General features: G+C 36.1%; 1 protein-coding gene across 6 annotated transcripts in view; it reads right to left on the reverse strand.

Annotated features, from left to right (window-relative positions):
- Positions 1-18,059, reverse strand: part of LRRC49 (leucine rich repeat containing 49) — a gene marked incomplete at its 5' end in the record, with an annotated part of 129,588 nt that overhangs the window by 20,921 nt on the left and 90,608 nt on the right. For all 6 annotated transcript variants that reach the window (XM_079914108.1, XM_079914112.1, XM_079914109.1 and 3 more), the window contains one exon: positions 17,408-17,568. In XM_079914108.1, coding sequence (XP_079770234.1) covers positions 17,408-17,568 — 161 coding nt within the window. The remainder of the gene's footprint in view (positions 1-17,407; positions 17,569-18,059) is intronic.

Below are 18,059 nucleotides of genomic sequence, written 5' to 3' on the forward strand. Positions count from 1 at the left end.
AATCTGGATGGAGGGTGGAAAGCAAGATAAATGTATACATTAATCCTAATATAATATTTATGTTTATTGTCATATAATGAATATTTAAGCAATATGCTATGGAAATGCAGAGGAAGAACAATTAATTCTTCTAGTGGGGAGAAGTTAGGTTTCAAAAGGAGGTAGTATTTGGGGCTTCCCTGGTGGCGCAGTGGTTGAGAATCTGCCTGCTAATGCAGGGGACACAGGTTCGAGCCCTGGTCTGGGAAGATCCCACATGCTGCAGAGCAACTAGGCCCGTGAGTCACAACTACTGAGCCTGCGCGTCTGGAGCCTGTGCTCCGCAACAAGAGAGGCCGCGACAATGAGAGGCCCGCACACCGCGATGAAGAGTGGCCCCCGCTTGCCACAACTAGAGAAAGCCCTCGCACAGAAATGAAGATCCAACACAGCCAAAAATAAATAAATAAAGCCAAGCATTTGAAGCCCTTAAAAAAAAAAAAAAAGGACGTAGTATTTGAACTGGTCCTTGAAAGATGAACAGTAGAATTTCATCAGAAGTAGAAGGAGGCAGCACACTTTAGGTAAGAAAAATAGAATAAATAAAGGCACAGAAGCCTAATTATATATAACATACTCAGTTTAGAACAATTTCAATATGTATGGAACACTGAAACATAGAAATTAAACACTTAAACATATGGGGGAGTAGAAGCTGAAAAGTCAGATTTTATCCCATAAGGTTGAGGAGCAGAAAAAGATTTTTAAATAAAAAATAACAGAACCATATTCAATGCAAGTTTTTAAGCATCTCCAATGTGCCATGCATGGAGCTAGGTTCTGGTGCTGGGGATAAAAAGATGAATAAGATATGTTCCCTGCCCTCAAGGACTTACTTGAGACAGATAATAAGTTGGTGAACTTTGTGGAGGATGCAGCAGGGAGAGACTGAATGGAGAGAGATTAGTAGGAAGACCAGTGCAATAGTGTCAACTAGACCACATAAGGGCATAACAAAAAAGAGGGTATCATGCAGTAGAAAAGGCATTGGCAAGAAAATCAGATAGAGCTTAGTTCAAACCCCAGATCTGTCAGTGATAAATAGATGACTTTTGGAGCAAGTTGTTTAATTTCTTTGCAGTTTCAGTTTCCTTGTATGTAAAATGCTGATCATAATACATATTTTTTCAGAGTTGTTATTAAGACTAGAAATCATATTCTAAACAATACTCCGTGTTTAGTTCAATACATTTTAGTGATAATTATTAATAAAAGGAGAGAACACAGATATACCAGATATTTAAGAGATCATAAAATAGGACTTAGTGATTGTCGGGAAGGAAGGTGAGGGAGGATTCAAGTGTTATTCAAATGTTTTAGACTAGGTGATGGAGTCACCTGGTCTAGGTTTTACCCCTGTCTAGTTTAAATTTATGCTCTAAGAAATGTGGTATTCCTCTATGGAGGATCTATGCTTTAAAATTTGTTTCTCCATGAAGCCCAATACATTTCCATGTATATTTCCCTACTCAAGTATTATTTATATAACAGTAGGCAGTTTGCCATCAAATAGGAATTCTCTTCAAGATCTTTACTGGTTAATTCCAAGTCCAAATGTTCATTTATCCAACTCAATCTTTATATAAGAATTAATCAGAAAACTATTCCATGCATTCTTGATTAGTAGAGGACACGAAGACAGGGTGATTAACTTAATGCAACACAGTCATGAGTCCCTGGAAGCCAGGCTAAATGGAGAATATACTCTTAAATGCCTATATGGATAAAAAAGACAATATTTCAGAGGACTACAGGTTTTTAAAAAAATCTTTATGCATTCTATAAGAGGCTAGAACAGAAAGACTTAAAATATTTCATAAGTTTCTTTTCCCAGTGAATAAGTGGTGCTGATTCCTATAATAACATATTTTATGAACTTCTATTACAACATTCATAGGTGTGGAAATTCATTTTATGCATTATATTTTATTACAGTAGTGCTGGCTAAAATACCACAGTGTTCATAGACAGGAAATGACCAAAAATAAACCAGCTTCACTGCATGCATCCAATGTAAGCAAAGAAAACATTACACCAAGTACTTTCCCATTTCTGGCAAGGGAAAGAAACCTGTAGTATGTCACTTTACTACAGATATGTCCCAAGTACAGTGAACAGTGAAATCATTAATGGGATATACCAAAGTTTTACAGAATTTCTTCTCTTTATGTGCCTGTAATCTTTTCATGGATACTTATTTCCAGGCATTTAGTTACACACCCACAAGCCAAAGGTCACAGACATTGTAACACAAGAATTAGCCACTTTTTTGGCATTATGAAATACTAAAGACTATAAATGAGATTGTTGAAAATGGAAAATCTTATGAAGTATTAAAAAACAAATTGGAACCCTAAGGAAGAGACTTTGCGGCCCTCTGACTAGCTTTCTACCTTCAGAGAGAGCCAGGCTTATATCATTCCCAAGAGATGAAATTTAATTATATTTTTAAAGACTTACAGAGAATGTAGCTTCTAATATTTAAAATGTTTCACTTTGTGCTTTCAGATAAAAAAGTAGACAGAATGAGCACATGTGTTTGAAACCTCTCCCTCTAAGGCCCTTAAAGTAATTGAAATGTTATACACACACAATAACAAGTAAAAAGGAAAGGGGGAGACAATCTTCAGCAAGAAGTTTCAACAAATTTCTGGAAGCTGGAAGGTGAAGAATTTTGAGTGAGGAAGAAGGACAAAGGAAGCCATAACTTTGAATATGAACTGGAGACAAGAACAAAGATGACAGCCAAGCTGCCCAGTAGAACTTTGGAAAGGAAAGAACAGAGATATGATGGAAGATGGGAATGAGAAGTGAGGAAGAGGCATTAACTGAAGATCTGCAAAAGTACCCTACTACCTACTCCTCCCACTGCCAATAAAACAGTCAGAGGGGCATTGCAGTTCAGTGGGAAAAGGAAAGAATACTCAATAAGTAACACTGGGGCAACTGGTTATTCCTAAGAGGAAAAACAAATTTGACATCAGCCTCAAATTTAAAAATCAATTCCAAGTGTAATAAAGACTAAAATATGATAGGCAAAATTTTAAACCTTTAGGAAGACAAAATGGGAGAATATTTTTATAATCTCAATGTAGTAAAAGATTTTTTCCCTTAAACACAATCCAAATGGGTAAACCATAAAAAAAGAGATAATACATATTGGTATCTTCAAAATATAAATGACATTTAAAGTCAAAGAAATATATGATATTGTTTAGGGGGGAAGCAGAGAGTGAAAAGAGGGCCCAGGACCAAACTCAGAGGAATTCTACCATCTAGAGGTTGAGAGGATAGAAGTACTTGAGGATATGAAAAAGACAAATAATCCAAGTAAAAAGCAAAGGCTACTAGTAATATGATGTAAAATAATAAACTGTAAACAATGGTCCAAAAGGAAATAATGAGACTAAATTAGGTCAGGGACATAGAAAGCTTCAACAAGAGTGGATTCCATTCAAAAGACAAAAAAAGAAATTCAAAGAAACTGGAATGTGGTAAAGGCAGCACAAATTTCTTTGTTAAACAAAAACAACACAACAAAACAGGCCATCAGAAACCCCAGATAAAAAGAAATTATGTAAGAAAGGCATGGCTCAAATACGAAGCAATCTGTCCCTGCATTGGCAGGCGGATTCTTAAACACTGTACCACCAGGGAAGCCCTCAAAATTATTTAAAGGCAAAAACATATTTAGCTGCTGCCACATGGGCAAACATAGACAGATCAAAAAGACTGAGAAACAAAAGGCTGGGGAAGAAGATACTTAGGGAAAGAGGGACTTTGAGAAGCTCCTGTGTATTCCAGGGAATCTAGAGGGCAACACTTATGTCCACACTTACACTCAGAAAAGACCTGAGAGGACCCTAAACAATCACCTCAAACTGTGGAAAGACAAAGACAAAGAGAGATTCCTGAAAGCAACAAGAGAGAAATGACTAGTCTTGTAAAAGGAATTCTCAATAAGAGTAACAGCCAATTTCTAATCAAAAACCAAGCAAGGCAGAAGGCAGTGGGATGACACACCTAAAGTGTTGAAAGAAAAAAAAAAACCTGTTAACCAAGAATTCTATATCCAGCAAAACTGTACTTCAAAACTCGGGGAGAAATTAAGACATTTCTAGATAAACAAAAACTGTGAGAGTTCATTGCTAGTACACCTGCCCTTTAAGAAATGCTAAAAGTCCTTTAGATTGAAATGAAAGGACCCTAGACAATAACTCAAAGTCACATGAAGAAATAAAGAATACTGGAAAAGGTAATTACACAGATAAATATAGAAGCTGGTGTTACTGTATTTTTGGTTGGTAACTCCTCTTTTTTTCTATAAGATTTAATAGACAAATGCATAAAATAATAACTATAAATCTATGTTAATGTCCACACAATGTATAAGGATGAAATTTGTGATAACAGCAACATAGAGGGGAGTGGAGCTATATAAGAGCAAAGTGTTTGTATATTATTGCAACTAAGTTTGTACTAATGCAAACTAAAATGTTATACATGAAGATGTTAATTGTAATCCTCAGGGTAACAACTAAAAAAAAAACTACAAAATACAGAGTAAAAGGAATGAGAAGGGAATTAAAATGTTACACTAAAAAATCAAACACAAAAGAAGAAAGTAATGGAGGAATTGATGAACAAAGAAGATATACAAGTAGAAAAAAATAGCAAAATGACTGAAGGAAGACCTTTCTCATTAGGACCTGATAGATTAAATTCTCCAACTAAAAGACAGATATTGGCAGAATGGATTTTAAGAAAATGATTCAACTATATGCTTTCTACAAAATTAAAAGACACAAATAGATTGAAATTGAAAGGAAGGAAAAAGATATTCAAAGCACATGGTAACCAAAAGAGATGTTATATAACAAATTGTCACAGGAGACATGCAAGAGACATAGAAGGACATTTTATATTGATAAAAGGGTCAATTCATCAAGAACACATAAAAATTATAAACATATATGCACTTAACACCCAAAATATATGAAGGAAAAACTGACAGAACTGAAGGGAGAAATAGTTCTACAATAATAGTTGGAGACTTTAATACCCTACTTTCAATAATGGATGGAATATCTAGACAGATCAAAAAGAAATAGAGGACTTGAAGAAGACTATAAAACAACTAGATATAACAGATGTATATAGAAGATTCTACCCAACATTAGAATACGCATTCTTCTTAAGTGCACATGGAACATTCTTCAGGACAGAAGCCACAAAATGAGTCTCAATAAATTCTGAAAGTTTGAACTCACACTATGAAATGAAACTAGAAATCAATAACAGAAGGAAATCTGGAAAATTCACAAGTATGTGGAAATTAAACAATACACTCAACCAATAGGTCAAGGAAGATATATAGCAAGGGAAATTAGAAAAGTATAGTTGATAGAAACTGTAATATAAAAAGGTGGGAAGAAAGGTAAAAAGGATAGATTCATCTTGCCCACTGCAGATTTCAGAGCTACTATCTATAGCAGAGGGAATAAGAAATAGAGGTTTCATTACACGCTACAAAACTTATCAATAAAATAATAATAGATATATAGTGTTGGGGGGAGAGAGGTGAATGAGCTGAATCCTCACCTACTATAGCAAAAAGTATATCTAAATCTTATAAATCAAGAAATAGAATGATATACATTCAGAGATTTGATAGAAATGGAGTCAGCAAGATATACTTTAAAAAAAGAGTAGCCCAACCCTAAAAAACAATGAAATAATACCATTTGCAGCAACATGGATGGACCTAGAGATTGTCTTATTGAGTGAAGTCAGACAGAGAAGGACAAATATCATATGATATCGCTTATATGTGGAATCTAAAAAAATGGTACAAATGAACTTATTTGCAAAGCAGAAATATAGTCACAGTCAAAACAAACTTATCATTGCCAGGGCGGAAAGGGGAGGGAGGGATAAATTGGGAGATTGGGATTGACATATACACACTACTAAATATAAAATAGGTAACTAATCAGGACCTACTGTATAGCACAGGGAACTCAATACTCTATAATGGCCTATATGGGAAAAGAATCTAAAAACGAGTGGATATATGTATATGTATAACTGATTTAATTTGCTGTACACCTGAAACTAACACAACATTGTAAATCAACTATACTCCAATAAAATTTTTTTAAATAAATAATTAAAAATAAAAAATTTTTAAAAAGAGTAGCCACATAGGTAAAAGGAAAATCAGGTGAATGTGCTATCAAGAAAGCCAATGCAAAGAGCCTATCAACAATGAGTATTAACTATGTCAACAAGTGTGGAGTGTTCAAGCAAAATAAGAACTTAAAGTTCAAAAAGTCAATCTGGATCCTCTGGTTAAGAGCCCCTCATGTAGGTACAATAAGCTCTTTTAGAAATATTTTTAGAAATATTTCTACCTTTCTGATATAACAGATTTTACAGGCATCAGATAACCACAAACTAAATTGGAAAAAAATTATCTACAACCACTAGAAGTTATAAGTAACTGATTTTGCATTATAGTCTCTACCAATAATTCACTGTCTATCTCTAAAGGTTTATTTATCTGACTTCATATATAAATATCATCTGTGTCTCCTTGATTTAACAGTTTTTAGATCATCAAAAAGGGCCAGACCATGAAAACGTAACTGTGTCTCTATGGCACTCTGAACTTACATCAGTAGAAATTTTTTGCCAGAAACTGTGGACCTCTTTCCTAATGATACCTTACGGCTCTCCAAATCCTCTGCATTGAACCCACACATCACTTTTCCCATCTCTTCCAAACTCTTCCTTGTGCTCTTGGCTTAAAAAGCCTCTTTGTGGAACTCCTAATAAAAATTCTGAAACTCTTGGCAGTAACTATAAGTCACAATAATTTTCACTAGCAGATACTTCTTCTTTCTCTTGGAAATAACTGTTTGTTTTCGGGACCATAAAAATGAACTCTAAAATTTTAAATTTTAGAGGGCCACAAAATTTTTGAACAGAAGTTGCTTAAAAAGTTTAGAGTGTCAAGAAAGTCACATTAATAGCCTAGAGTCCACCTATCAGTCCACCTAATAGTCAGAATCCAACTATCAGAAATAGTTTTGCCAGGTAAAAGAACGAATTAATAAACAAAGACACTCCTACAATCACTGCAGCTGCCAACGCTAGTAAAACGTGAACAGTGAACATCTCTGTGACAAGGGCATAGGATGCATGGCTGAGATGGGGAGGAGATAAGGCTGGTCACTGTTGAATACTCTGGCCACTAGTTCCACACCCGTTCTATCATCTGTAACTTCAGTGTCTACAATAATAACGGCAGCTGATCTTCTCTCCTCTCCTCCTCTCATTGATTTCTACTCTTCTCCAACAACCCATTCTCACAGCCACAATGGGTGCCAAATTACTCTTATGTTGTTATTACTTAGATATATTCCACCTCTACAATCTTCAACTTCAAAAACTTAAATCTGACCATAAATTCCCACTATTCCAGCCGACTATTAATTCTCTTGCTTTATGTACTTATCTTTAAATTCATTTAGACTGCTAGTCACAGAAATAATAAATTTTCTCCCAATCTCTTGACAATGTTCTACTTTTTAATTCTTTAAAAATAGCCTAGGGGCTTCCCTGGTGGAGCAGTGGTTGAGAGTCTGCCTGCCGATGCAGGGGACACAGGTTCGTGCCCCAGTGCGGAAAGATCGCACATGCCACGGAGTGGCTGGGACCGTGAGCCATGGCCGATAAGCCTGCGAGTCCGGAGCCTGTGCTCCGCAACAGGAGAGGCCACAATAGTGAGAGGCCTGCGTACCAAAAAAAAAAAAAAAAAAAAAAAAAAAATAGCCTAGACCCTCTTGGTGCTCCAGCCAGGCATCAGGGCTGTGCCTCTGAGGTGGGAGAGCCAAGTTTAGGACACCAGTCCACAAGAGACCTCCCAGCTCCACGTAATGTCATACGGCGAAAATCTACCAGAGATCTCCATCTGAATGTCAAGACCCAGATCCCTCAACGACCAGCAAGCTACAGTGCTGGACACCCTATGCCAAACAACTAGCAAGACAGGAACACAACCCCATCCATCAGCAGAGAGGCTGCCTAAAATCATAATAAGGCCACAGACACCCAAAAACACACGACAAGACGTGGACCAGCCCATCAGAAAGACAAGATCCCGCCTCATCCACCAGAACACAGGCACTAGTCCCCTCCACCAGGAAGCCTACAAAACCAACTGAGCCAACCTTAGCCACTGGCGACAGACACCAAAAACAACGGGAACTACGAACCTGCAGCCTGAAAAAGGAGACCCCAAACACAGTAAGTTAAGCAAAATAAGAAGACAGAGAAAAACACAGCAGATGAAGGAGGAAGGCAAAAACCCACCAGACCAAACAAATGAAGAGGAAATAGGCAGTCTACCTGAAAAAGAATTCAGGAATAATGATAGTAAAGATGATCCAAAATCTCGGAAATAGAATGGAGAAAATACAAGAAACGTTTAACAAGGACCTATAAGAACTAAAGAGCAAACAAACAGTGATGAACAACACAATAAATGAAATTAAAAATTCTCTACAAGGGATCAATAGCAGAATAACTGAGGCAGAAGAACGGTAAAGTGACCTGGAAGATAAAATAGTGGAAATAACTACTGCAGAGCAAAATAAAGAAAAAAAAATGAAAAGAACTGAGGACAGTCTCAGAGACCTCTGGGACAACATTAAACACACCAACATTTGAATTATAGGGGTCCCAGAAGAAGAAGAGAAAAAGAAAGGGACTGAGAAAATATTTGAAGAGATTATAGTTGAAAACTTCCCTAATATGGGAAAAGAAATAGTTAATCAAGTCCAGGAAGCACAGAGAGTCCCATACAGGATAAATCCAAGGAGAAACACACCAAGATACATATTAATCAAACTATCAAAAAATAAATACAAAGAAAAAACATTAAAAGCAGTAAGGGAAAAACAACAAATAACACACAAGGGAATCCCCATAAGGTTAACAGCTGATCTTTCAGCAGAAACTCTGCAAGCCAGAAGGGAGTGGCAGGACATATTTAAAGTGATGAAGGAGAAAAACCTACAACCAAGTTTACTCGACCCAGCAAGGATCTCATTCAGATTTGACAGAGAAATTAAAAAACCTTTACAGACAAAAGCTTTACAGCAAAAGCTAAGAGAATTCAGCATTACCAAACCAGCTTTACAACAAGTGCTAAAGAAACTTCTCTAGGCAGGAAACACAAGAGAAGGAAAAGACCTACAAGAACAAACCCAAAACAATTAAGAAAATGGTAATAGGTACATACATATCGATAATTATCTTAAATGTAAATGGATTAAATGCTCCAACCAAAAGACACAGATTGGCTGAATGTACACAAAAACAAGACCCATATATATGCTGTTTACAAGAGATGCACTTCAGACCTATGGACACATACAGACTGAAACTGAGGGGATGGAAAAAGATATTCCATGCTAATGGAAATCAAAAGAAAGCTGGAGTAGCAATTCTCATATCAGACAAAATAGACTTTAAAATAAAGACTATTACAAGAGACAAAGAAGGACACTACATAATGATCAAGGAATCAATCCAGAAGTAGCTATAACAATTGTAAATATTTATGTACGCAACACAGGAGCACCTCAATACATAAGGCAAATACTAACAGCCATAAAAGGGGAAATCGACAGGAACACAATCATAGTAGGGGACTTTAACACCCCACTTTCACCAATGGACAGATCAACCAAAATGAAAATAAATAAGGAAACACAAGCTTTAAATGATACATTAAATAATATGGACTTAATTGATATTTATAGGACACTCCATCCAAAAACAACAGAATACACATTCTTCTCAAGTGCTCATGGAACATTCTCCAGGATAGATCATATCTTGGGTCACAAATCAAGCCTTGGTAAATTTAAGAAAATTGAAACTGTATCAAGTATCTTTTCTGACCACAATGCTATGAGACTAAATATCAATTACAGGAAAAACATGTGTAAAAAATACAAACACATGGAGGCTAAACAACACTACTCAATAACCAAGAGATCACTGAAGAAATCAAAGGGGAAATCAAAAAAATACCTAGAATCAAATGACAATGAAAATATGACGACCCAAAACCTATGGGATGCAGCAAAAGCAGTTCTAAGAGGGAAGTTTATAGCAATACAATCCTACCTTAAGAAACAGGAAACATCTCAAATAAACAACCTAACCTTACACCTAAAGCAATTAGAGAAAGAAGAACAGAAAATCCAAAAGTTAGCAGAAGGAAAGAAATCATAAAGATCAGATCAGAAATAAATGAAAAAGAAATGAAGCAAACGATAGCAAAGATCAATAAAACTAAAAGATGGTTCCTTGAGAAGATAAACAAAATTGATAAAACATTAGCCAGACTCATCAAGAAAAAAAGGGAGAAGATTCAAATAAATAGAATTAGAAATGAAAAAGGAGAAGTAACAACAGACACTGCAGAAATACAAAGGTTCATGAGTGATTACTACAAGCAACTCTATGCCAATAAAATGGACAACCTGGAAGAAATGGACACATTCTTAGAAAAGCACAACTTTCTGAGACTGAACGAGGAATAAACAGAAAATATGAACAGACCAATCACAAGCACTGAAATTGACACTATGATTAAAAATCTTCCAACAAATAAAAGCCCAGGACCGGATGGCTTAACAGGCGAATTCTATCAAACATTTAGAGAAGAATTAACACCTATGCTTCTCAAACTCTTCCAAAATATAGCAGAGGGAGAAACACTCCCAAATTCATTCTACGAGGCCACCATCACCTTGATACCAAAACCAGACAAAGACGTCACAAAGAAAGAAAACTACAGGCCAATATCACTGATGAACATAGATGCAAAAATCTAGCAAACAGAATCCAACAGCATCTTAAAAGGATCATACACCATGATCAAGTGGGGTTTATCCCAGGAATGCACGGATTCTTCAATATACGCAAATCAATCAATGTGATACACCATATTAACAAATTGAAGGAGAAAAACCATACGATCATCTCAATAGATGCAGAGAAAGCTTTCGACAAAATTCAACACCCATTTATGATAGAAACTCTGAAGAAAGTAGGCATAGAGGGAACTTACCTCAACATAATAAAGGCTTTATAGGATAAACCCACAGCCAATATCGTCCTCAATGGTGAAAAACTGAAACCATTTCCACTAAGATCAGGAAGAAGACAAGGTTGCCCACTCTCACCACTCTTATTCAACATAGTTTTGGAAGTTTTAGTCACAGCAATCAGAGAAGAAAAAAAATAAAAGGAATCCAAATCGGAAAAGAAGAAGTAAAGCTGTCACTGTTTGCAGATGACATGATACTATACATAGAAAATCCTATAGATGCTACCGGAAAACTACTAGAGCTAGTCAATGAATCTGGTAAAGTAGCAAGATACAAAATTAATGCACAGAAATCTCTGCCATTCTTATACACTAATGATGAAAAATCTGAAAGTGAAATTAAGAAAACACTTCCATTTACCACTGCAACAAAAAGAAAAAAATACCTAGGAATAAACTTACCTAAGGAGACAAAAGACCTGTATGCAGAAAACTACAAGACACTGATGAAAGAAATTAAAGATGATACAAATAGATGGAGAGATATACCATGTTCTTGGATTGGAAGAACCAACATTGTGAAAATGACTCTACTACCCAAAGCAATCTACAGACTCAATACAATCCCTATCAAACTACCACTGGCATTTTTCACAGAACTAGAACAAAAAATTTCACAATTTATATGGAAACACAAAAGACCCTGAATAGTCAAAGCAATCTTGAGAAAGAAAAACGGAGCTGGAGGAATCAGGCTCCCTGACTTCAGACTATACTACAAAGCTACAGTAATCAAGACAGTATGGTATTGGCACAAAAACAGAAAGATAGATCAATGGAACAGCACAGAAAGCCCAGAGATAAACCCACACACATATGGTCATCTTATCTTTGATAAAGGATACAAGAATCTATAGTGGAGAAAGGACAGCCTCTTCAAAAAGTGGTGCTGGAAAAACTGGACAGCTACATGTAGAAAAATGAAATTAGAACACGCCCTAGCAGCATACACAAAAATAAAGTCAAAATGGATTAAAGACCTAAATGTAAGGCCAGACACTATCAAACTCTTAGAGGAAAACATAGGCAGAACACTGTATGACAGTTCCAGCAAGATCCTTTTTGACCCACCTCCTAGATAAATGGAAATAAAAACAAAAACAAACAAGTGGGAATTAATGAAACTTAAAAGCTTTTGCACAGCAAAGGAAACCATAAACAAGACGAAAAGAGAACCATCAGAATGGGAGAAAATATTTGCAAATGAAGCAACTGACAAAGGATTAATCTCCAATACTTACAAGCAGCTCATGCAGCTCAATATCCAAAAAACAAATACGCCAATCCAAAAATGGGCAGAAGACCTATATACACATTTCTCCAAAGAAGATACACAGATTGCCAACAAACACAAGAAAGAATGCTCAACATCATTAATCATTAGAGAAATGCAAATCAAATCTACAATGAGATATCATCTCACACCAGTCAGAATGGCCATCATCAAAAAATCTCGAAACAATAAATGCTGGAGAGGGTGTGGAGAAAAAGGAACCCTCTTGCACTGTTGGTGGGAATGTAAATTGATACAGCCACTACAGAGAACAGTATGGAGGTTTCTTAAAAGAACTACAAATAAAACTACCATATGACCCAGCAATCCCACTACTGGGCATATACCCTGAGAAAACCATAATTCAAAAAGAGTCATGTACCAAAATGTTCATTGCAGCTCTATTTACAATAGCCAGGACATGGAAGCAACCTAAGTGTCCATCAACAGATGAATGGATAAAGAAGATGTGGCACATATATACAATGGAATATTACTCAGCCATAAAAAGAAACGAAATTGAGTTATTTGTGGTGAGGTGGATGGACCTAGAGTCTGTCATACAGAGTGAAGTAAGTCAGAAAGAGAAAAACAAATACCGTATGCTAACACATATATATGGAATGTAAGAAAAAAAAAAGGTCATGAAGAACCTAGGGGTAAGACAGGAATAAAGACACAGACCTACTAGAGCATGGACTTGAGGATATGAGGAGGGGTAGGGGTAGGCTGTGACGAGGTGAGAGAGTGGCATGGACATATATACACTACCAAGCGTAAAGTGGATAGCTAGTGGGAAGCAGCCGCGTACCACAGGGAGATCAGCTAGGTGGTTTGTGACCGCCTAGAGGGGTGAGATAGGGAGGGTGGGAGGGAGGGAGACACAGGAGGGAAGAGATATGGGAACATGTGTATATGTATAACTGATTCACTTTATTATAAAGCAGAAACTAACACACCATTGTAAAGCAATTATACTCCAATAAAGATGTTAAAAAAAATCTACAAACAATAAATGCTGGAGAGCGTGTGGAGAAAAGGGAACCCTCTTGCTCTGTTGGTAGGAATGTAAATTGATGCAGCCACTATGGAGAACAGTATGGAGGTTCCTTAAAAAACTAAAAATAAAACTACCATACGACCCAGCAATCCCACTACTGGGCATCTACCCTGAGAAAACCATAATTCAAAAAGAGTCATGTACCAAAATGTTCATTGCAGCTCTATTTACAATAGCCAGAACATGGAAGCAACCTAAGTGTCCATCAACAGACAAATGGATAAAGAAGATGTGGCACATATATATAATGGAATGTTAGCCATAAAAAGAAACAAAATTGAGTTATCTGTAGTGAGGTGGATGGACCTAGAGTCTGTCATATAGAGTGAAGTAAGTCAGAAAGAGAAAAACAAATACCATATGCTAACATACATATATGGAATCTAAAAAAAAAAAAAAAAATGGTCATGAAGAACCTAGGGGCAAGACGAGAATAAAGATGCAGACCTACTAGAGAATGGACTTGAGGATACGGGGACGGGGAATGGTAAGCTGGGACAAAGTGAAAGAGTTGCATGGACACATGTACACCACCAAACGTAAAATAGATAGCTAGTGGGAAGCAGCCACATAGCACAGGTAGATCAGCTCGATGCTTTGTGACCACCTAAGGGGTGGGATAGGGACGGTGGGAGGGAGGGAGATGCAAGAGGGAAGAGATATGGGGACATATGTATATGTATAACTGATTCACTTTGTTATAAAGCAGAAACTAACACACCATTGTAAAGTAATTATACTCTAATAAAGACGTTAAAAAAAAAAAGATTACAGTGGTTGTTGTCAGGGGCTGGGGGAGGCACCGAGAAATGGGGAGTTGTTTTTAATAGGTATAAAGTTTCTGTTACACTTTAGAGCTCTGCCATAAAATGTGGTGCCTATATTTATTAATACTGCATAGTACACTTAAAAATGTGTTAAGAGGATAGATTTCATAATGTGTTCTTACCATAATAAAAAAGCAATTAATTAAAAAAAAGTAACCTAACCATATGGTCCATCATTTCTTTCGTCATTATACTTGAATTTTTAAATTCTTTATCTTTTTTTTTTTTTTTTTTTTTTGAGGTACGCATGCCTCCCACTGTGGCCTCTCCCGTTGCGGAGCACAGGCTCCGGACGTGCAGGCTCAGCAGCCATGGCTCATGGGCCCAGCCGCTCCGCGGCATGTGGGATCTTCCCGGACCGGGGCACGAACCCATGTCCCCTGCATCAGCAGGCAGACTCTCAACCACTGCGCCACCAGGGAAGTCCCCCTTATCTTTGATCCTTCATCTTGATCCTTCATCTCCTTATTCTTTATAAGACATTTAGCTTCTCTACTTATACACCTTGCTACTCTGTGCTCCTGGAATTCAGACTGTAGTTCAATTCAATTCAGACTGTAGTTGCTACAGTTTCATGGTCTATAACCTCCTTTATTTCCTCAGGATTTTCCTTCAGTAACACAACACTTCCCCAGTTAGCTCCCTAGTATACCTGAAAAGTATGGAGAGATATACCATGATTTTTAAAGTGCTGATTTATTATCTTAAGAATGTTAATCCTACTGAAATAAACAACTTAAATGCCATTTGAATAAGATTCTAACATTTCCATTTAGATTAAATGATTTTAAAGTTCATATGTAAGAACAAGTGTGTAAGAACTGAAACTTTGAAAAGAATAGTGAAAGCGTATTTCCCTTACTAGATATTAAAACTTAGTATAAAATGACAATAATCAAAAGAGTCTGGTATTGGCATTAAGACATAAAAGTAGATTAGTGACATGGAATAGAGAGTACAGAAGTATATCCAATATTTATGGGAACCTACTATAACATGAAAATGGCATTCTCATTAAAAAAGACAATAATTTAATTGAGGAATGCTATTAGACAATTAACTAGTCAATTGAAATAAAATCAAGTTACACTCTAACCTAACACCATATATAAAAATAAATTTGATGTATTAAAGGAGTAATTTTAAAACCTTATTAAAATTTTAGGATAAAATTTATAAGATCATTTGGATAAACTTGGTACTAGGAAACCTTCTTAAGGAAGATAAAAAATATATTTTTTAATAAAAGATAAATCAGAAATAGAACTGACTTGTATAGTATTTCATAAATCTAAAGCCCAATGATATAAAGTTTTAATTTTATAAAGTATAGTTCTAGCCAAGTAAAATTACATTTTGACATTTAAAAAATATTAAATAAAGCTCCAGGGCAATATAAGTGATATATCTGTTATACAAATCATTACTTAATTAGAATTTTAATTGTTTCCTTATTTTTCTAGCTAAAAGATCTGAGAAACTCTACCATGTGGATACCCAAGTGAGCTGAAGGAGGTACACTGATCAATATAAATTAATCTTATAACTAAAATTGTAAAAGTATATTTGTCGGGCTTCCCTGGTGGCGCAGTGGTTGAGAGTCCGCCTGCCGATGCAGGGGACACGGGTTCGTGCCCCGGTCCGGGAAGACCCCACATGCCGTGGAGCAGCTGGGCCCGTGAGCCATGGCCACTGAGCCTGCGCATCTGGAGCCTGTGCTCCGCAACGGGAGAGGCCACGACAGTGAGAGGCCCGCGTACACCAAAAAAAAAAAAAAAAAAAAAAAAAGTATATTTGTCTTTAAAATATATGTCAAACTCTTTAACTCCAGTAAACTTCCAAAATATTATTCTAATTCCTCTTAAATGACTTTATCGCATTCTTCATATATGGAAAGCTTAAAGAATACTGGCTGAAAACTTGAAATAAAAGCTATATTATATTTAGTTTGAAATGTGTTTCAGAATTTGGTTTGGTCATTAGATAACTGTGCATCAAGTGAAACAAAACTGCAGTGCATTCTATCTTTGATTTTTAGGTTTTAAATTATATATATATGTTTTTAAATTATAAATAAACTATGAAAATATATATGCTTTATATTCCTCTTATTTACTTGATTCTAGTATGCCTTCTTGAGAGGAAGAGAAATATGTCAAGTCTAGAAAGCATCCTCAGATTTGCTCATAAATCAAGGGATATATGTTATCTGACCAATGTGTCATAGAAGAAAGAGGCTGTGAGCCACTGGAATAGACAGATATTATAGAACAGAACTGGAGTAACTATTCAGATTTTATGCCGAATTGCTTAATACTACTAGTTAAGGAGTAAGGATTTGTGATAGCTACTGGGCAAACAACAGAGGTTAAGACAATCAGGATTCTTTTCCTTGAGAAGCTTACATTCTAGTGGGGAAGACAGTTATGAAACAACTAATTACCCACTATTTATTTAATTATGGTCATGATAAGTGCTAACAAGGGCAAGTGCAGAGTACTGGGAGAAAAAAAGGTTATCTGATCTAGCCTAGTCTCCGGGAAGTCGTTAGGGAAGGCTTTTCAGGGGAAGTGAGGTTTAAATTTAAGACCTCCAGGCTGAGTGGTAGTTAGCCAGGGTAGGGTGAGGAAAGTAGGGCAGGGGAGAATACAACTGTTTGTAAGAGAAGGGTTCTGAAGTAGGAAGTAACTGAACTGGAAATCACTGAGGCTGCAGCACAAGAATAAAGTGGCTGATGGTATGGGATAAAATAGGTGAGGTGGGTAGAGGGTCTCATAGGCTATATTAAGTAATCTAGATTTATTCCTATGAAAAATAAGAAACTACTGAAGGGTTTTTAAATTAGGGGTCAGCTTATATTTTCAATATTTCCACCTTAACTTTTAAAACCTACTGCTAATTTCAGTAGGTTTTCTTAAGAAAACTATCTTAAAATAATTATATGTCAAATGTTTTCCTGTTTCTGCTCCAAATTCAGTTCTCCAAAGATACTAGTATCTGGAAAGAATACCATTGCATACCCTGTTTCCTCTGGAAATGCAGAGATGGTGCTTCCATCGTTCTGACAGTGGTCCTGAGAGTCTGAATCTTTTCCATCTTGGTTTGTAGCAATATTGGTAATTCGATGTTGTTGCAAGTCCCACTTTCGAGCTACGTTGTTAATTATTAACCTTTTCTTCTCCTATGAAAAAGTTCATTGGGACAAGAATTACATAATGCCATTTTTGTAGCACGAGAGTCCAAGGAGCATATTGTTTGTACTACTTATCACACCTTTAAAAGGAGTCTGTTACTTAAAAGTAGCTACCAAATATGTATTCTAAAACACAGTATAAGTGGCCTTTATTTAACCTATGCAATCAACCATCTCAACGATGCTCTATCATCCTTAACAAATTATATGCAAAACAATAATTACTTCCACTGGAGATAAGAAAATTCACTATTTGAAAGTTTAATTTGACAGAAATTTATATATTCAAGCGTTATGTGAAGTTTTAATTAGACAGAAAATTATGCCTTTGTGTTTAAACACAGCAAGAAAAAACTAACGATATTTTAATTTTCCTATTCAATAATTATGGCAAATATGGTGGAATACTTTGGGGGGGAAGGGAGGAAGGAGAGAGACTGATCAATGTTCCAAGCTTCACAGCATAAATTACAATGTCT

Source organism: Stenella coeruleoalba (genome assembly GCF_951394435.1).
Source record: "Stenella coeruleoalba genome assembly, chromosome: 2".
NCBI classification, from domain to species: domain Eukaryota; kingdom Metazoa; phylum Chordata; class Mammalia; order Artiodactyla; family Delphinidae; genus Stenella; species Stenella coeruleoalba.